Genomic DNA, 20,907 nt, shown 5'->3' on the forward strand with positions numbered 1-20,907 from the left:
ACTAAGAGAGGCTTAGCAGCTACCAAGCCCGGGGAAAGGCTAGCAATGTAGACCTCAGTTACTGATCCTGCAGGTGGCACCAGTGTTAATTATTACAACTTTATTGAAATGACTATTTCTAAAGAAAATAACAAGTTTTTGTCTATTGCGTACTTCTGATGTTTCACATGGATGAGCTGCCCCCTCACCATGCTGTGGTTCACGCTGCAGAGCAGGCTCTGCGCAAACAAACTAGTTTCCTTTCAAATGAAAGCAAGTTAGAAGATGGCTTCTGGACTTGCTCCAGTTGCTAGTGAGCATTCAGTCAGCAGGGTGAGACTAGAGCAAATCTGAAGTGAAAACCAATCCAAACACATCCTGGACATCTGGACCAGCTCTTTCATTCTGCATGGGACGCACCGAGCTGCATTGCTTGCTAAAGCAGGACTAGCCAAAGCTTAAGGTAGTGCTAAAGTTAAAAGGTACTGGGATACAGAAATCCTTCACAATTACACCCTATCTTTCCACCCTAAACAGGTTCAGAAGAAACACCATGATGTGTTGAACCTGGAAAAGACTGTCACTACGCAAAACTAAGTACCAAGTGCCACAGCCATGTAATCGGATTTTGCAGTTCAATATACAAAGTAACCACAGATGCAGGGACCTAAAGAGAGCAGGGAAGTCTCGAACAAGGAAGGGGTGAGGAACCAGCCCTCAAGGTGTACCATATGTTGGTTAAAACACTGCTGCAGAGGGAAAACAGAGGAGTGGTTGGTGCTGTTGCCCTGCCAACGTGCATTTCATACAAATGCAGCTGCTGAATGCTTTGTCCTTTTGCATGGGCAAAGGTCACAATCATTTGTCCCTTGTTAGGCAACCTACTTAAGCATTCAATATAAACAGAACTTTAAATGGCAAGTGCTATGTGAGAAGACTGTTTTTCAGCTGTGATTACAGTTTAAGTTCGTAGCAAGCAAAACTAGATTACAGTTTTGATTGCTGTTTGCCTGAGGGCACTGTGGAGGCACAGCTCACGCTGAGGCACCTAAGCAGCTTTACAGAGCAGGTGTGGCATGCATGCCAGTTGACTGCTGAAGGAACCAACCTGACTGGGACAAACCTAAAGCTACATTGTATAGGCTTGCTTTTAAGCAGCATGATTTAATGAAGCTCAGGTGTGCATTAGCTTTACTAGTGTGCTCAGCCACCCCTTGTTCCTTAGAACAGCCATTTGCTTCAAGGAGGAGAGGCTCAGGTCACCGTGAATTAGTCCAGAGTCCTATTGCATGAGTTACAGTTTAGGACCAAATTTCTGGAGGAGCAGAATGAGCTAATTCCAGTGTGGCCTCAGGCTACTCCCAGGCTCCAGAGCTATGCAAGACTGCCCTCCCCACTAAACAAGTAGTGCAAAACTTGTATAGATCCCACAGAAATAAATAGTACCATTGATCACAGAGGAGTTTGGAAACAGCTCTGTTGAAGCACATCAGAGGGCAACACCACCTGTACTGAAGCTCAGTTGCACTGAAACCACGTAGAAGAGTAAGCCATGATGAACGTAAGCTGATCCTTAGTCAAACAAGCATGAAAACTGTCCATGTTATCATCATCTTCAACATATTACGACATAATTCATCTGCTTCAACTACTCTCTCGCCAGTGTGTTGATCCACATAGGATAGGTTGAACAAATTCCACTAATTCTCCTGAAGGTAAGATGATGTGTGGTCTAACATCACACACCTAATGAATTCCTTATATGCTCCTAAAATAGCCCAAGGCTCATGTTCTCTCATGACCTGGGTATCATCTGCCATTAGAAGCAGCCAGTCCTGCCAGTTCCTCCCTGTCCCAGTCACGTCAGCAGCCAGCCACAGACACATGACGCTGCCTTCAGTAATTCACCTGAACCCTCTGCAAGCCAGTCTGAGATCTGTTTTGATAGCACCTGCCAGGCCTTAGTCTAAAAATGGTAAAAGAAAAGTGATGAAAGCAAAGATGCAGCATATCAGCAGCATATTGTTTACAGTAATAATAAAGAATAATTGTTTTGCTATAAATAGCAGTTTTGTTAATATCAGCCTCACAATGCAAAGCACCTGAGTCAAAAAGACAAGGTGAGAGGTACGAGTTAATTCAGATCAGAGTTTATGATTTAAACAAGCATTCCTAGGTCCCCTAGATATGGGTGCCCTGCGAGCACCTTTTCTTTACAAGGCCTTCCCAGTGATACAGATCTATCTATGTCAGCTCAAGTAAAGTTCCTGATTCTTCCAGCACCTGGATGCTAGCAGGGAAGCTCCCGCCAGCAGGTGATGCTCTCCCTGGGCTGGGAATGACCCAGTCAAGTGAGCTCATTTCCTGCCCAGCTCACGTGGGCCTTCCTGGTGGTGAGCTGGAGGTGTTGGGTCCTCGCCCTGCTGTCCAGGGAGATGTGAGCGGGAAGCTCTTCTTGCTTTTTCTCCTGGGAAAAGATGCAACGTTTTATGAAGCTGCTGACTGTTTGGGGCATCTTTGTCATTACTAATGAAGAGATTAAAGTTTTAGCAGTTTAATACATACATCTCTAAAAAACTAATTACACAGCTAAGTAAGAACCGCCAATTATGGAGAAGGCTGAATCTACACAAACAAGGTAAGCATGGCTTTTGAAAGGTTATCTGTAAAAGGTATGGAGGAGGGGAAGGAGAACCACTGAAACAGAGGTGAATGCAGAGAAGAAAATATACTAGCTATTAGCTTTCAGACAAGTATTTGGTTACTGAGCATCAACAAAACATGAAGTATGTGCAATAGAGCTTTTCTAAGTACAGAAACAGTCCCTTGAAGCTACCTTGTACTTGTAATATTCTTTGCTACTTAAATATGTCCTTTGGCAAAAGAGGAGGAGGAAACAAACTAAACTAGAAGAGAGGTCTGTTTTCCACCCCTGTCCAAGGAACTACAAAAGAAATTTTAGGAAACTGAAATCCTGACTGATGAGTTACCAAGTATTTCCCCCACCTATTTTCTTTGCTTCCCCCTTTGAAATGAACGTGCTTGCTTTCTTTATCTCCTGTTTGGAGCTGCTCTCTTCAGGGTTCTTTGGCTGGTGGTTTTTCACAACTTCTTGCTGCAGGCTGTCCAACTTAGATTTGAACCAGCAGTGAGCTGCTTCTAGGCTAGTTGTGATCTAGGGAAGACAGTATAATTAGAAGTGCAGAGAACAGTTAACGCACGCTGGGTTTCAGTTTTTTTGCTCTGTGCAAGAGGCAGAACAGTATACAACTCAAATCTTTCTCCTGTACATAGGGGTAGGAGGTATCTATCCATGATGCCCTCTTCCATTGCTGTGAGAAGGATGTATCAATGATGCCCTCTTCCATTGCTGTGAGAAGGATGTATCAGAGAGGTCCTCACTACAAAGTTGCCTCTCTCTTAGGGGGGTAATGAAGTCAACACAGGTCTCCAACACAGCATAAAATACATAGGCATTGGTGGGGGGGGGGGGAATGGATACTGAGTACCACAATCTCCTAAGAAAGATGAGGGAAGACTAACTTTGCCTGAAGAATGCTGTAGAAATACTCTCTTGCTGTTACGGTCTCTTTCTAATCACAGAACAGTACTTGGACTGATAAGCAGCATGTAAGACCTCAGGCCCCTAGATTTTCACCCCAAATTACTACAGTAATCCATGCAAGCTATAATAATTTGGATATTGTGGTACAGCAGTGCAAGGATGAGGTGATGCAAGGACAAATGACTTTGTGGGGTGGGGGGGATTGGTGGGAAATGTGGTTTTGCATGATGTCACATATTGAATGACACAAGAGCAGCTCAGGGGGCAATTGACTTGGCCACAACACTTTTGTTTGGTTGGTTAACACAGATACATGGAGCTTGATAAAGACAGTAGCCAGTGGGGGACAAAAGCTCTTCTTACAAACCCAGCTAAATCAGTGATTCACAGAAAAGATAAAAACTCTTTCTTTTTTTAAAGTATGATAAACACCACTCAGTTGAAAAGGCCAAGGATGCACCTCACTCTTCACCAGAGACCTGTATCTGAGATTGAAAAGGTTACTCGGTGCATATGTTGAAATATTATCTTGTTACTTTCAATGAATTATTATTCTAATGCTAACTAGACTCACCTGTTCTGACTCTATGCTAGCTTCCTTCAGTTTCATTTCTGTCTCCTCTTTACATTTCTTCAGATATTTAACTGTTTTTTCCAATTCCTATGTAGAAAAAGAAATAACATTAATTTCTACACAATTTTTTCATGGCACAAATAAAAAATTGCAATATAACAGATGGACTCTCCAATCTTTATCGTAAATAGCTTAGAGTTCTATAATTTTTAAAAAAATCCTGTTTCTCTAACAAGTGAGATATGTGGTGAATATATGTTAAATTGATACTCAGGCTTTCTGGAGCAGACACACTAAGATTTATAGGAACGTATTTTGACTGAGTTCATAAAGTCTTTGTACCACCTCTTCTACAACCCCCTAGATTTAGCACAAAAATGCTTCTGTGGATGTCTTGCCACTTTTTCATGCTGTTATCACTTTACCTGGCATTCATTTTCCAGCTGCTGCCTTTGTTTTCTCTCTGTTTCCAGCTGGATCTCCAGCTGCCTGTTCTGCACTTGCACCTCATGTTGGTTTTTCAACAACACTTCCATCTCGTTTTGCATGCTTTTCAACTCTGACACAAATTGCTGGATGTCCTGTGACTGAAGACAACAAAAGAATGAAATTCTAACAACATTTTAGCAGATCAGACTGTTCAGGAAACTGGTCAAGAAAGCTCACCAGTTCATAATTCTTCTTCTGATGCTCCTCTTTTATTGCTTCCATTTTCCTCAGTTCAGATTGAGTCTCCTGGAAATTGTTGAGAGTAACAAAACTTCAGGAATTTTTCAGGCTGACTGGCCGTTACATGGGAATTATTTTGCAGATGTCTGTACATTGTGTCTTTATCTCTTGCCCTATGAGACTAAAATTAAGAGAACCCATGCCCCACTAGGAAAAGGGGAACAAGCAGGTGGCAGAGTTGCAAAGGAGTCTAGATTCTCATTTAGGATCAGATACCAGTTGAACCGTTAAATTCTATGGCTATAAAGGATGGAAAGGGACTAATCATTACACAAAAAACATTTGGCCCAATCAATAATTAAATAGATTGTATCCACAAAATTTTTATAATGGAGGACAAATGCTACTATAAAAATCTAATGGGGGGATAAGACTCTATGGCTTCATATTTAATATGGGGGGGAGGATGAGAGGAGAAGCCACACAATTACTGTAGCTGCTATCGATCTATTCATCTTCTGTTCAGAATTTGAGTCCAGAGTTAGTTTTATTTTCAAGCCCAGCTCCACTGCAAAGGATCAACAGCAGTCCTACTCAGTAGGACAAAAAAGGGAGTTCTCAGATAGGACATCTGGCTTTATGGAAAAATATGTGTGTAGCTTTACTCCTCCTGTGTTAGCTTTACAGGCCAGGCATTGTCTGACTTGAGCTCTTTGGCTTTTTAGCTCTTCCCTGTAGCTGGACAAAGACTTTTCCAACTCTCTTACTTTCTGCCGCAGCTCCCTGTTAGCATAGGAAACTTCAGCCAATTTTGATGAGGATTCTTCAAGGGATTTCTTTACCTAGAGGAAAGAGGAAAAAGTGAGTTCACATTAACTGTAAGAATTAGTTCCTTCTATACAACAATTAATAAGCAGCACACCCAATTGATTTGCAGTATCCGAAGTATGCTACAGCACCTGGTGTTTTGACTTTTCTTTAATACCCTTCTAACAAAGGGAAAAAAGTGAATGCTGGGATCTGAGTAATACTAAGGTTATGCTGAGCTTTATGATCCAGCCCCCAAGAAAAAAAAGCAGATTTCCAAACCAGTATTTTATCCCTGGAGATTGCTATACAATCCCAGATAATCCTTTTGAAGTCACTAGAATGACTGATACCAATGTCTAGATCTTATGGACAATGAGGTATATAGTCTTGGGGTTATAGAGCCATACTTGAAAAAGTTAGAGAGCAGAGATTTCAACTATGCACAGCCACCAAAATGTCTGTCTACCACATGACAAAATTTTGTTGTATGTAAGTGATGGACAACTCCACGATGAATGGAAAAGGAGATAAATATTTGTTATGAGCTGCTCTTGTTCTGTTAGAAAATTGTAAAGCAAACCTCTTTCTCTGGAAGTCATTTACTAAAATCTTTTTATTCTATCCCTTCTCACCTCAGCAGATTCTTGACAGGCAGATTTCCTAGAAGCCTCTTGTTCAGTTTGAAACTGCTTCTTCAGAGACTCTAAGTGTTCAGCATACATCTTTTCCTCAGTCTTGGCTTTTTCCATTAACTGTTCCCTTTAAAGAGAAGAAACAAATTCAGTTATTCATGTTTATACTTAATATGCTTTATTTTTTTAAACACGAGACTAGGAAATACAATTCCATTGTAAATACTTTTGTCTTGGATATACTCTCTGTACAACTACTGTTTAAAGATTGGAATGTGTTTTCTAATATTTCATATTCCATTTATTTAAAAGGAGGTTCAAAATAGCTATACAAGGTGAATAGACTTTTTGGAAAAAGACACTTTAGGACAACTTGCTTTCCTTCAGAAAATTAAATGGCTAAGCCTGTTTAGACTAAGGATAATGAGGAGATTCAGACTGCACCTGTCTGAGGTTTTACTTACTACCCTTCAGTTTTAGGTGGGGAATTTAAACAGCTATCCTGTACTCTCCTTGCTATAGCTACTGCAGGCCACTTCAAAGTGGAAGCGGCATCTGCTGTCCTCATGAAAAAGCTGTGTGTAGAAGTGCCATAATGACCCTGGGTAAGCAGTTCCTCAAGACAGCAGAGTAGGTTGAAGAGTCATTATGGGAACAAGTGAAAAAGCCCATTTCTATAGCTCTGCATGAATCTATCTTTATCATGCTGCTGGCTCAGCATACGGTCAGCGCTGATATTGCTAGCTGAGTAAAGCAATAAAGCTCTGATGTTAGCACAAAGAAATGTTTCTGCTCAAGTGTAGTATCACGGATCTGGTCTTACCTGCAGACCATCAGCTGTTGATGCTCAGTTTCTTTCCTTTTCAGTTCATATTGAGTTTGGATCAGCTTGCTCTGCATGGTATTATTGATCTGCAGAACTTCTTCCAAACAAAGAACAAGTTTCTTGTCTGTTCCAGCGCTTTCTAGTGCCTCACAAAGTGGTTCCACCTGTGCGGTAACAACAACCCAAATTTATACTTATCCAAATGAAAAGCTTAGAATCCTTCCCAGTCAGTATCAACTTACAGGAAGTAACGGTGTGTTCACCAACTGTCTGATTACAATTGTCCTCAGTACAGGCATCTAGATGGGAATCCTTACAATGCCAATCTGCTGGCTGGCTTAGTCAGAAGGATCAGAACAACTTGTCATATAGCCATGACTTTCTTGGGAAAAAAACCAACAAAACAAACCATTCTTTGCCAATAGTGAGTTTGGGTTGTGAAGTAATACTTTTGACATTAAGTATGAGGAAAGATGAAAGCAATTCCTTGGACTCTCTTCCCCTCCATTCTAATAAGTAAAAAATAAAGGCTATATAAACTTCTGAAATCTCTGTTCATATTATGTGTCCAGCTGCAGACTGTAAAACCTTTACCTGTGCCAAGGAATTTTTCTTTAGAGAGGAGATGCTTGCCTTCTTCAATACTTGGATAACAATTTTCCTGCTCCACAGCCAAAAGTTGATAGAATATTTTTGCCTCAATTCATGTGAATGCGTTGCACCATATTGTATTCAGAAAAAGAAAAGGTACTTGGCTCAACACCAAAAATGCAGTGGTGGCTGTTAATATGGAAAAATGTGGTCTCTACCTGGCTGCTGTGCTGCCTTCCCATGGCAACCAGTTTGGCTTGGCAATGTTCCAGTTCTGTTTCTAACCTCCGTATTTTCTGTTGAGTCTGGCTTCTGAAAATGGAAATCGCATTAAAAAAATCATGCATTAAGTCAATTTGTGCACATCTCCTCTGAAGTGGTGACCATCCCACCATTTGGTTCTCTAGCTTAACCATATTAAGTTTTGCCTGTCTTTGAAGTTAAATTTTTTTTTTTACCTACTTTCCACAAGGTGCACAAGGCCTGCCAAGCTTATAGAGTTAGCTCCAAGCACTTGGTACGCTTCGTTCATTAGCACTAAGTACATTTCAGTGTTGCAGGAAAGGATATAGCAAACTTTTCAAACAAACTTGTCATATAGCTTCTTAGCCAGAACCATGGGGAAGATGTCGCTCTTCATCTGCACCTGTCTTCACCATGCTGCTGACAGACCACAGAAACAGTATCAGTTTCACTTACTTGTCTTTTCTGAGGTTGCTGATTTCAGTGTTCTTGTGTCCCAGCTCAGTTTGTACCACATCCAGAGCTGCTTGCAACTTGTTATGAGAAGCTAACGTGAGCTCCAGCATGGCTGCCATCTTGCTGTTATCATCCTTTGCTGCATCCAGCTGGTGCTGCAGGTTTGCCATCTGCAGTACAAGAAATCATTAGGGAAAGGAGCAGGAAAATCAGTCCTCTATTAGAGCTTTATTAAAGAATTCTCTTATAAGTAACTTGCACGCTTGCAGTACCTATATAATTTCTTCTCTTGAGCCTGCAGCTGACCTAGCATTATGATCAGGAGACTTCTGTTGCCAAGACCTTGCTAGGGATTTTTTTCTTTTTGGTGCCATTCCTACCACAAAATGTATTACAGGATTGCTTTGGCATCTGAGAAGCAAGGGGAATCTGTAAAGAGCATTTACTGTTACGAGTTCATTCTTGCTTGTGAACAGAAGTCTCAATGCGGTTACTTGAACTTACAGTTTAGAACAGCAAACTCATGACAGCAGAGTCCACTGCAGTTGTTTACGTACAACCTGCCCAGGATAACACACCTCTTCTCTGTACTTCTGTCTATTAAGACAGACTAAAGCAGAATAACTATTTGCCTCCCAGCAATACAGCTAGACACGTATTATCTGCAACTATTACTGGGAAATAATAGGAAATTCTAAGAACTATATAATTCTGTACACCGTGTGTTTTCTAGCCTGAATACATGCAATTAACTTGCATGAAAACCATCTCTGTTCAGCTGAGCTGCCATAGTTCTCAAGTTTGTTTTGATGAAACCAGGTTCTGTTTCCAGCTGCAGACTGGAATGCTACAGTTAACATTAAACATATACTCCATTCTTCAGGAAAAAGTGTGTTGGATCTGATTTCTAATGGCTATGTACTTAGTCTGACCCTAATTCTGAGGTGAAAGAAGTTCTCAAAGTTCTGTTTCACCTGAGTGTATTTGGTCTCTATGCAATGCACTTGCAAAGTCTACTATTATCTAAACATGCATTTACAGCTCTTCCTCTAGCTTCTGCACTTCAGTCTTAAGAAAAGATATGACAAAATAGCTCAGCTTTCTTTTAGTGCAGAAACGGAAAAGCATTATCTTCTCTGGAACACAGAAGCAGAGTGATGTAACAATGTCTCTCTGCCCAGAGCAATTTTCTTTCTTTTCAGAGTCCCACAGTAGGAGAAGCAGCAAGTAAATCACTTCTAACTTTTCCTTCCATAGAAATAGTCTAAAAGATTGGAATTCACCGTGTTTTAATTTAAGTATGATGTCTTGGTCACTTCCTTCTGTCACTACCATCAGACCTAGGACTATTGCGTAAATGTAGCTTTCTTGCTCTCTAATTATCACTACATATTCTGTGCTGTTTTTAAAAGAAACTCAGGAATCTTTGTGCCACTGTCCTAAATTCTATGATGTAGGTCGCACTGAAGTAAAAGCTTTACTTTTAGCACCTCATTTACTGTCTCACTAACTGCTGCTTAAGAAAGCTTACTTAGGTTGTTTATTTTTGCTTACCACCATGGTTTGCCTCACTGCGTATTAATGTGGGGTTTTTTCTTTCCATGTTTCTAATCTTTCAACCAATTTTCTACCTGTGTACTTTGTTTTAATGCCCCCTGGTGGTTCTTAGCCATTCTACCATCTTCACACATTCAGCAACTTAATTATCAGAAATCCTAGAGATGCTACATCAACAGCATCTTGTCACCCAAAGGCAGTACGAGCAGGATTGAAGATGATTTTAATACAGAGCTCTCTTAATATATGTGCTTGACACTGCACAAATAAATTAGAGAAGATAAATAAGCATGTCCCTCCAAATTAAGTACTGAAGAGCTAAGGTTAAGTAACCTTATCTTAGATGAACATAAAAAATGAGTTGCCTTTTGGAGCTGACAAGTAGGATGCAGAGAGGTACCTGAAGCTTTCCTTTGTCACAGGCCAGTCTATTCTTGCGGTCAGTCAGCTCTGCCAGCACCTGTTGCACCTGCTGCTGGGCATACTGAGGATAACAGAGCAGACGTCACCATTCCATAGGAAAAAACAAGGCAACAAGCAACAAAAAAGATGCTCAGTGTCCTGTTTCTCCCTGAGTATTTTGACTTCCCTGTGTTGCTTCAGGTAATTTTTTCAATTAAACAGATTTTTAAAAAAAAATAAATCCAAATGGCATAAATTCTTCCAAGACAGTTTATTTCTAGAAAAGCTTCTCAAATTGGTACAACCTTCCAGATGGCCACAAGAAGGCCACTGTCCTAGAAGCACAGGCAACAAAAAAGGAGAAATGAAAGAAACTTTTGACAACAGGGAACAGAGAAGCAGAAGTAACTAGAAGAATGAGAAGGCATGGACAGAATTAAAATAACTGAGAAAGACAGTAAAGAATACCAAAAAATTAAAAATCAGGCAACTTTTTAAGGTTCTGAATTCGCTATTGATTCATATTCTTTAACTGATGACTGCCAAAGGAGGTCTGTGTTAAACAGAAAAAAGATATACATACATTATAGACTAACTACTGTAGAAACGTAAGTTTGATTATCAAATAACAAACATTCAAAAGGTGTTTCAGTTAATTCTTCTTCAGCTTCATGATGTTAGGACTTTATCAGCAGCGAAGTGTTTCTGAGGATCTCCAATGTATACAACTGGTCATTACATCCACCACTAAAAAAAACCCCCAAAGGTAACACAGTATTACTAAGCTTTTACTCAACTTTTCTGGAACCAGTCAAGTGTCCTGATCCAGGTGACTGACAGTAGTGAGATATAATGGAATGGAAACAAGTTAAAAGCGGGAATGAGGTCCCAAGTGCAAATTTGTCCACAAAGGGCATAAAACTGTTGTTAATACCTTCCCTATGTACACAAGCTGAATACCTATGTACAGATATACAAGCTGTATACCTGTACTAGAAAATGGAATGGAGTAATAGGATTTTAATGACATACTTAAATGTCCAATACCTGAAGCTCTATACAGTCCTCTTAGCTCATCCCACACAGACATCTAAAAAAGACAGAGTAACATTTGAGATATCCTTTTGTTTTCATTTTTTCCCCTTTTTGATTCCTTAGTTTGATCACTCACTCTCCAAACGTAATGCAGATTACGTCAAAGAGCACCTTGATTCCTGCTACAGTTACTTATCAGTCAGGTCATCAATTATCTACTTTATTAGTGGCTTACCTGCTCATGTGCCAGCGCAGCCAAGTGATCCAACAGCTTCTTGTTCTCTTCCTCTAGTGTTTGCAAAGTGAATTTCATTGAAACCATTTCTAGCTATGAACAAGAAAATCCAACTCTAATTGTACCACTTCAAGATTTCCACAGTCACAACATATGAATATCACAAAACCTTAGCACTGCATGTGGATTAGATACAGTCTCTCCTGTTTCAGAGAGCCCTCCTGCAAGAGTGAAAGAAACTCCACCAATCCTGCTGACTTCAGTCATAACACTAAGGAATTTCTCATTTATACCACAAACGACCTTTCCTTTTCCAGGCTATGCATATGCAAGGAAGGTACACAGGCAAAATAGCTAGGAGAAGCTGAAAATTGTCATTTGCCATAGTAGCATAACAAACTTATTACTACAAATAGGGCCTTGTGTAGGTTGCTGTAGGGTTGCTGCTCCAAAGGACACATAGACAAGAAAAGTATCGAACAGCAAAGTAAGCAATGTGACTATGGTAAGTATCACTTTATTTAGAAATAATTTAGTTGAGAGTAAACAAAATGAAAGGAAAACTTAGAGAAAGACAGCACTGAATTTAAACAACAGCCATATATATTGCAAGATACCTCATTCTCTGTTTTTTCTACTTCCAATTTGTTCCTTTCCTGTATTATTTCATTTGCTGTTGTCCTTATCTGTCAAAAGAAACATGAAATCATTGTCCCCTAAAAATGTCCAGACTCATAGAAACATTACGCATCTTCAGAACAGTTGATCTGAAGGTTGCAAAGTCAACTCTGGAATTCAGAAATAACATCTGCAGAGCTGTCCTGTCCTCTCTCCCTTTTCATGCTTGAGAAAGGAGACATTACAAGTCAAAATATAAGCACAGTAGGAAAGGGGAGAGTGTGTCAGACTCGCCACTGCAATAGCAAAAAATAATCATTCTGAAAGCAAAACTGGTGTGTAAATAAGAACTCCTGTGACATGGGTCCTAAAGCAGCCTTCAAGAATACAGCTTTAAACCAGTAAGTTTTCTGTACCTCCTGCTGAAGATCTTCCTTTTCTGCTAGCAGAGATCCTCTCTCTTGTAAAGCCATCTCAAGTTCACCTTGCAGTCTAGCAACAGTACATTCCAAAAGCTGTCTCTGTGTGGTTGCTGCCTCCTCAGCAAGGCTTGCTTTCTGCCTGTATTTGCCATGCTCTGTATGCAAGGCCTTCCTAAAGAAAGACAAAATAGCCCAGCTCGAGTTCTAGCACAACAGAAGGACAGAAGATGGCCTCCATATTAAATACCAAACTGGCCCTTCTGTGTTAATAAGTAACAAGTGCTATAGAAGCAGAATACAAGGTGGCGAGAATGCAATGGAGGAAGGGGAGACAGAGGCTGCAGATGAGAAAACTCCTCACAGCTCTCTTTGAAGCTGAGCCCTCTCATGCTGCGCACTCTGCAGCTCTCCGATAATGTTGGCATGGGCAGCATTCAGAAGCGAGTCTTGCTCTTGCAGCTTACGAGTCTTTTCTTGTTCTGCCTAAAGGGGAAAAATTACCCAGGCAATAACAGTAACATCAGAATGATGAGGGATGAGTAATCAATTTACAAAGCTGCTAATCTGTCATCAAGCTCCTGCATCATCCCTATAGTTCTGCATATTGTGATGTGCAGACTCTTGAATAGGGTGTCAAAGCTAAGCTCACCTTATTTTATATTTAATCTCAGATCTTTATTACTTCCACTCAGCTTCTGCATTTACAATATTTACAATGCCCATTAATTCCTACATTCCTCTTTCTCAGTGGTTGTTACAGGATGTTTCTATAAACAGTATTATTTACACTCTTTCCTCATAACATATTACTTTTCCTGTACTGAAAATAAATCTTTACCAAAGAAGGACACTAACACTTTTCTATCACTACCTTTGTAGTAGTGATAGTTCCATTGCTATATGTATTTTACTGTATTCCCACAGATTATCAGTATTAGGAATTAGCCTGTTGTCGAATGTCTGAGCTGCAGACAACTTTCTTGGACTGTAACAGTAGGCTACGTACCTTAAGCATGATCTGATGATCTGAAATGAGTTTAGCATTCTCCATGGCAACACTTTGCAGTGCGGTGCTGAGCTGTGAGCATTGCTGGCTTAGGTGGTCATTAAGGACCTGGTCAGATAGAAGGAGGAGGAGGAGAACAAACATGTTTTCAGGGTTTGGGTTTTGTTTGTTGGGGTTTTTTCCTGCATAGTAGGCTGTCAGAAACTTTTTAAAAATCTCTTGCAGATGCAGAAAAATCTATTTTAGGTAGAGTGTCAAAAAAAATTTGTTCAGGCAGTCCCAATTCATGGTAGACTTATTCCAACGTGTTAAAAGTTTACAATATGGGAAAAAGAGAACATAGTTTAAACTACCAATCAAGCATAATTATTTATTAGTTCTGAAGTCCCGAAAAAAGTAATGTTTCTATGGCAAAGAAGACAAAAATTGAGAACAGACCCCTACTAATTTCAGTTGAAATATTGTAGATAACCAAAGAAAAATGGAACTTTTCTTTGAAAGACATCATATCCCATTACCACTGATCACCATCCAATAAACAAGTAACTGTTGGGGAAGACAGGAAAAATAGGAAATTTTTTTCTAAAATATGTTCTAAAAAGAGGGAAAGTAGAATAAATAAAATTTTTTAGTATGTCCTGAGGTCAACCTTTTGTCCAAAAGGCAGAGGAAATTTTAGCCAAGCAGGTACTCCATATTTGACTCTATTAATAGAAAAATATTCATGTAGAATCTAATGTACTACTTCAAGGTTAGATAGAAGAGGGAGCAGCAGTAGTTCTGCATGCCCTGGCCCCTGAAGAAGACATTTTCAAAAAAGCCGATTCAAAATTAGTATTGGGAAAAAAACTTTCCAGCCTTACGGCTGGGAAATCTCGAACCAGTTACCAAGGCTAGTGACTGAATTCCTTCACTGGAAGCTGTTCATTAGCCTGCATTACCTGAGGGCACTAAACTTTGTCTCCTGACCTGCATCTGAGGCTTCCCAGTAAATGTATAATAATTTCTCACTGTAATGACTTGTTTTGTTATACTTTACTTCCATTTTAAAAACAAGTGTAGCTATTCTCATTACCTGTACTTTCTCTGCTGTTTCGTGCAGGGCGGTCATTTTAGACTGAAGTTGCAAGTTCTCTTTGCGTTGTTTGCTAAGGGATAGCTGTGCATTCTAAGGGGCAATAAAACAGAACGTCCAATGAGAAAAAATGTAAATGTCATTTAGCAAGGCACTTCACAAATATCAAGTCTGTTTCATACTTGCTTATTTCCTTTAAGCTATTACATGGCTATGTGATCTTGCAAGCACCAGACATGGCTTCTATAGTACAAGCGTCTTTCCAAAATATACTTTGAAATAATAATCAAAGTGCTACCTGCTTTAACCTAGCTTTAAAAGTTGAGGGTGACTTCATATCCTTCTGAGCTCAAACTTGTTAGTCTCCACTATAATTAATCTCAATACTTCTGAGCTTAAAAGATCTCCCTGCCAGAAGTGGTATAATTCACAATCGAAGGAATCCTTTGCCAGCACTGTGAGACTCCACATCTAAGCTGAACTTTTACCTCCTCTTCACTGAAACTTATTCTTTCAGAGACTTCAGACAGCACACACAGTCCCTTCACAGGCAGTAAGCATACCTCTTTGCCCATTCAGTACCCAGTTGACCAAGGTTCTGATTTTTCTGTAGTATTAATCACCAATCAATCTGTCTCCTTTTATGCAATATTTGTGCTACCACAAATGTGTTTCCTGATTAGTTCTAACTTTTCAAGGAAGGCATTCATATCACTGTTTTGATATTTCAGTAGAATACGAAAGTTAATCTTTCAAAAAATAAGTAGGGCAACCCCAAACTGGTAAAATAATGAAGACAGACGCTCAATGGTTAGTTGCCTTGGTCGCATTTGGCATTTGTACACATAAAAATTCTGCCTCTGCAGTGTGGTACATTTAAAAGGCCCCATATAGGCTGTTCTGATCTTTATTTAGCTATTTTCCTCACCAATACTTGTTTACAACTTACTTTTGCTTCTTCACTAAGCTGGGAAATGATACAGTTCCTGGAGTCTAAAAATAGAAAAGAATGTCAGGACATGCTTTGTCATCTGTTTGGTAATTTTAAAAGGTGATATTTTGATGTTACATTTGAGTTTAGCTAAGTTACTGAGTATGCCGCAAACAGGTAAGACTTCTATAAATGTGTTGCTCTTTAACACTTTTCTTGATAATTTCAGTATTTCAGCAATATTACTTTTTCAAATTGATTCCATAAATTAATTGTAATTGATTTAATTTTAAAATTAAGCATGCCATCATGCCAATCTCCTACATGTACCACTTCTGTGATTGCTTGAGCAAATCAAATAACCCTAAGTCTCTTATTCAGCTGTCTAGTGTGTAAGCAACTGATTTGTCCTGACTATAACCTACAGTCCATATGCAATTTACAAGTTTTTGTGCATTGATAAAGTACAATAGTTAGATCCCTGCTTAAACCATACAGATCTAAAAGCAGAAGCATTTTTGTTGGAATTTGAATCAACCTGCCTATAATAGCTAGCCTCCTATTCTGCTGTGCTGTATAACATACTGGCGGGAAAAAAAAGGAAGACAACAAGAGACAATTCAGCATGAGCAGGGTAGGCAGGGAAATCTAGCTAAAATATTACGACATCCATGGTATCATCAAAGGATCACTCAAAAGTTCCTTCAGTTAACAAAGGCAAAAAGCCTTGATCAGCAGGATACAGAAGTAAAGAAAATGTGTACATTTCATTTAAATTCGTCATTTGCATATGGATTTGTTCTGAAGAAAAGAATTCTTCTGCAATCATTCTCCCCCATTCAGCCAACTCTGCCACAACACAACAAGTTTCTCTCCTCTTGCCATGCCTTATACAGAAATGCTGACTGCCTTTTGTGAGCTACACGTGAATTATCACCTGTGTGATTCACAGAATAACAAATAAAACATATGGGAAACAGGAACATTTCTGTAAAAGGAGTAGCTAGAAATCTGAAATGGGTCCTGAGGGAAGGATCACAAGAACAATAATTATGCTAGGATTTAGGCATGGTTACTGTGAGTTATTTGGGAATAAGGAACAGACTTTAGGTTAGGAACATTTACCTGTAATTTTGACAATACGGAGCTTCCCCCTACCCTAGGGTGCATTAAATGCCACTTAGCTCCCTTATAAGCAGCTACTTTCACATCAATAGACTGGGAATCTAAATGAGATCAGCTAGAGGCTTATCTAAGATGCTTGTCCTTATACTCATGTTTAATAGAGCACAATTTTTAATCAGCTGCAAAATACTCAATAGCAATGGGCATTCTACTTGCACATCAGTTCAGGAATCATGCGTTAATGGTGACTTGCCAGATGAAGTCACCTCTGAAAAGAATTTATGCTGATGGAATCTCTTCATATTACTGTTGTGTATTCATTACTCTGATTACCACTGTTGTCAGTGTCCTCTAGGTTAGAAGAGGCTTTAGAAACATTAATTAAAGGCCTTTTAATATTTCATCATCTCTTAAGCTGCCCTCCATTCCTGTTGACTGATACCCACAGGTCTTGTTTCTTCTCACTGTGGAAGCAGGGCGAGAAGGGCTAAAAAGATATGACAAGAACTCACTGTCATACCCAGCTCAGCTTTCAGCTGTTTGCACTGGTGCTCCAGTTGGGCAGTTCTTTTTTCCTCCTCTTGAAGCCTCACTTGGGCTAGCTGGACATCTTTACGCAACTCCTGGCAGTCTTGCTGTAATATCTCTACCTGCAATGACATTACAGATTATTTTTTATGATGCAGAATTCAGTCAGGCAAACCTAAGCAAATTTCAGAGCCTGAAAAGTTGATCTAACTGGAAAAGATATAGCCTCATCAGCTTCTCCTCTCTTTCTGCTTGTCCCAATCTTACGCAAAAGACTTCTATGGCAAGCAATTCCATTTCTATATGCAACACAAAGTGTTTTAACTGGTTTCCAGGAACAACATCCAAGTTCTTGCCTCTCCTCCCAGATGAGAAAATGAAAACGGATACAAAGGACGACTGAAAGTTTCTCAAACCTGCTTCCTTTCTGCTTCTACCGTTGTTTCCATGTCCTGTACATGACGCATCACAGCCACTTGGGATTCCTCCAAAGACTCCCGCAGGCTGATCTCCTGGGACAGCTGTTCTGTTAGCTAGAAAAAATAAACACTTTCAGACCCAGGTCTAATTAAGTATATTGAACAAACACTTCGAGATCATTTATGAAAGATGTTCCATCTGGATATTTTAGATTGGATATTGAGAAAAGTTTTTTCACTGAAAGTGTTATCAATCAATCATTGGAACAGGCTGCCCAGGGAAGTGGTTGAGTCACCATCACTGGAGGTATTTAAGAGACGTGTAGATCTGATGCTTAGGGACATGGTTTAGTGGTGGACTTGGCAGTGTTAGGTTAATGGTTGGACTTGATGATCTTAAGGGTCTTTTCCAACCAAAATGATTCTATTATTCTGTTTAGTTATGAGCATGGCTGGCAGGTTCCTTTGTATTCTGTACATTCCAAAATTGCACCAAGAGTATTATTTAAGGATCATCGTCTTTAAATATTTAAATAATACATGGCAAATTCAGTCTCCTACTAAGGCCCTTGCTCTTGTACTAACCTCCTGCAGTCTACAGTTAATTTTCTGGTTTGTGTTCCTCAGTTCTTCAGCTGCAATCACTACATCCATCTAAAGATGAAAAGAACAGATATTTTCATTGTTTCATGTTCATAACTATTGCAAAAGCAATAGGTATTATAAAATGCAACTGCCATGCTAACACCTAGAACTTGATTTCTATCTCCAGTCTGACGTGCTCTGTTCTGAAGCACTGCATATAAGAGTGCAAGCACTAAGCAGTGACACATTCTTTAATACAAATAATGAGGCTGAGTGACATACTCCATTGAAGGTCTCTTCAGTGAAGATAGTAACAGAAGTGTAAGACTAAAATACCAGAGAAATCTAAGTTCCTGGAAAAAGAGAAAAGCTATTGAGAACTCTACCCACAAAAGCTAGGATGAACTTAAGTCAGGAAGATGAGAGAATTACAAATCTGAAATATTTTTATTCTTGATTTGCTATGTAATTTTTTTTAATTGATGGAAGTACACATTCTCATTATCAAAAGTGTTTGCTCTTACTGCCAACAACGTATCATAAACTCCTTTTTCCAGCTGAGTATACTTTCTGTTTAACTATGTCAGAGACGAAAGTACTTAAAAACAAGTCTGTTAATACTTGAAACTATAAGATCATAATCTTTCGTACCTTGGATGCAGTTGTACTCTCCAGAGCAGTACTCAGTCTCTGAACTTCTTCTTTTGCCTTTTCTTCAGCCTCTTTCATATCACTTAAGTACTGGCGCAACTTCATTGCTTCTTGCTGTACCATCTTAATTTCTTGCAAATGCTCTTTGTGGATTGCATTCAGGCGCTGCTCCAACTGGGCTGCCACAAGGAAAAGGCAAAGAACTTTCACTGACAGAAAAAGCATACGGAGACAATGAAGAGCAAAGTGTTTAAACCCCCTCCCATTTTATTACCTGCATGCTTTGGATTCAGTTCCTTTTCTGTCTGCAGCCAGAAGATGTTTAATTTCAGTGTCTGTACAACACTCTCTAACCGACACATTCGATTCACCAGTGTTTCACAGTTTTTCCACAGTGTATTTTCTCCCACAAATGCTACTCTGGCCTGCACAGGGCTAATGGCTGGCTGGCTAGCAGGTGTTTCTGAGGTCTTTGAGCAGAAACGATCGAGGCTGAAAAGGAGAAAAGACTGTCCTACTCTGTGTATGCATACCTACCTGACATTGCATGTACGCATTACAGATGCAATTGGATTAGAAATCATGTTTCGTAGAGCTGGAAGGTTTCCTGTGACCCCACGTTGCTGTAGCCCTTTCCTGCTCACTCTGCCAGTACCACCTCCCTCACAGAAGCGCAAAGCACGGCAAATGGGTGCAAAGAGGAACAAGATGAGGAAAACCAAGAAAAGCGCGAGCTCTCCAAGAAGGAAAGAGCTTATCCCTGCTTTCTCCCTACCTCTGTCCATCGACACCGAGCGCCTCCAGGTCTCGCACCAGCGCGCTGGTTTGCTCTTCCACCACCCTCATCCTCAGGTGGAGCACCATGAAGGCCTCGGGCGCGGTCGCCCTGACGCTCGTGGGGATGATGGTTGGCCTGGCCATTGCCGCTCCGGCGGCCGCCCGCCCCCGCCCTGCGGAGACCCACACCAGCCACGGCTGACGCACCCCCCACACGGTGACCGCCCCGGTCTTGAGGCACCTCGCTCGCCGGCCTCCCCCTACCCGCGGCGCGGCCCGGCCCGGCCCGGCGCGCTCCCTCCACACCCTCAACCGCCCCCCGCCATGTCCCTCCGTCCCCTTCAAACCCACCCGCTGCTCGCGCAACGGATCCCGCATGCGCGCCGAGATCTGCGGCGGCCGTCCAGAACCTGGGACAAGGCACCCCGGAGGCGCATGCGCGACAGGCTGGGCGCCAGGGCATGCTGGGAGTTGTAGTCCCCCCTTTCCGCGGGACGGCGGTTTCGGTGACGTGCGTGAGGTGGCGATGCCTACGGCGGGCGGCTGTCCCGGGGTTCCGGCCTCACCCTCCGGTGTCAGGGTGCGCCCGAGCCTCTGCTGGTGAGCGAGGTCCTGGGATTTGCACAGGAGATTCTGCTGCTTCTCTCTTCCTTCCCTCTGCCCCGCCACACAGCTCGCACCCCGCCTCACACCTCCGCAGCGCCGGCAGCCGCCGGCTTGCCGACTCTCCGGCTCCCCATCACGCACGGACCGGCCGCGGGACCCCCACCTGCTCCGCCGCTCTCCTGCTCTCGCCTCTTCACGCCGCGGCGAGAGACGGCAAAGGTGCTGCCCCTGGGCAGCGGAGGGGCGGGTTTCGCCCTCCGGCCGAGCTCTGAGGAGATGCCGAGGCGAGGGGTGCGCGGCCGGGCGCGCTTCTCTCTCAGAGCGGCACGGACTGAGCTGTACGGCGGCTGTGACGTAAATGTCTGTGAAGCACTTCAGTAGCGCTACGGGAGTTAGCTGTTACTTTCTTCTGACGCTTAGATAGCCCTCACAGCGAAGCGTGTCTGAAATATTTTAGCGTTTGAAGGGGTTTAAAATCACCTTGTAGGGTACGTAGGCTCAAACCTCCACAGGAAGGATGCTCTGCCGGAACATGCTAACCTGTAGGCAAATAGTTATTTTTATACATGATTAATTTACTACATATCAAA

General features: G+C 41.2%; 1 protein-coding gene across 6 annotated transcripts; it reads right to left on the minus strand.

Moving 5' to 3' along the window:
* Nucleotides 1-34: 34 nt before the first annotated feature.
* CCDC150 (coiled-coil domain containing 150) lies at nucleotides 35-20,620 on the minus strand. 6 transcript variants are annotated; one of them, XM_054829787.1, is made up of 25 exons: nucleotides 20,063-20,227; nucleotides 19,710-19,884; nucleotides 19,209-19,426; nucleotides 18,935-19,113; nucleotides 18,284-18,352; nucleotides 17,696-17,812; nucleotides 17,272-17,401; nucleotides 15,645-15,688; nucleotides 14,696-14,788; nucleotides 13,621-13,728; nucleotides 12,976-13,097; nucleotides 12,609-12,786; nucleotides 12,192-12,260; nucleotides 11,575-11,667; nucleotides 10,303-10,386; nucleotides 8,346-8,515; nucleotides 7,865-7,958; nucleotides 7,053-7,219; nucleotides 6,230-6,356; nucleotides 5,555-5,629; nucleotides 4,785-4,853; nucleotides 4,544-4,705; nucleotides 4,119-4,205; nucleotides 2,986-3,154; nucleotides 35-2,446 (listed from the first exon to the last, which is right to left on the minus strand). In XM_054829787.1, exons 1-25 carry the CDS (start codon nucleotides 20,172-20,174, stop codon nucleotides 2,337-2,339), a joined length of 3,021 nt encoding a protein of 1,006 aa, XP_054685762.1. In that variant the 5' UTR covers nucleotides 20,175-20,227; the 3' UTR covers nucleotides 35-2,336. The 6 variants fall into 6 exon arrangements, with proteins under 6 accessions (XP_054685762.1, XP_054685763.1, XP_054685764.1 ...); XM_054829788.1 differs by lacking the exon at nucleotides 20,063-20,227 and adding an exon at nucleotides 20,278-20,620 and having other exon boundaries at nucleotides 190-2,446; XM_054829789.1 differs by lacking the exon at nucleotides 20,063-20,227 and adding an exon at nucleotides 20,481-20,614 and having other exon boundaries at nucleotides 190-2,446.
* Nucleotides 20,621-20,907: the final 287 nt, after the last annotated feature.

The sequence above is a fragment of the Grus americana genome, chromosome 6, assembly GCF_028858705.1.
Source record: "Grus americana isolate bGruAme1 chromosome 6, bGruAme1.mat, whole genome shotgun sequence".
NCBI lineage: Eukaryota > Metazoa > Chordata > Aves > Gruiformes > Gruidae > Grus > Grus americana.

What these genes read in the sequence shown, in the direction of transcription:
- CCDC150 (XM_054829787.1), bottom strand. Translation starts at nt 20,174, where the DNA reads ATGCCCTGGCGCCCAGCCTGTCGCGCATGCGCCTCCGGGGTGCCTTGT. An exon ending in ATCCGTTGCGCGAGCAGCGG is followed by an intron (nt 19,885 to 20,062) that starts GTGGGTTTGAAG and finishes GGGTCTCCGCAG; the next exon opens with GGCGGGGGCGGGCGGCCGCC. An exon ending in GTGACAAAGGAAAGCTTCAG is followed by an intron (nt 8,516 to 10,302) that starts GTACCTCTCTGC and finishes CTTGTACTGCAG; the next exon opens with ATGGCAAACCTGCAGCACCA.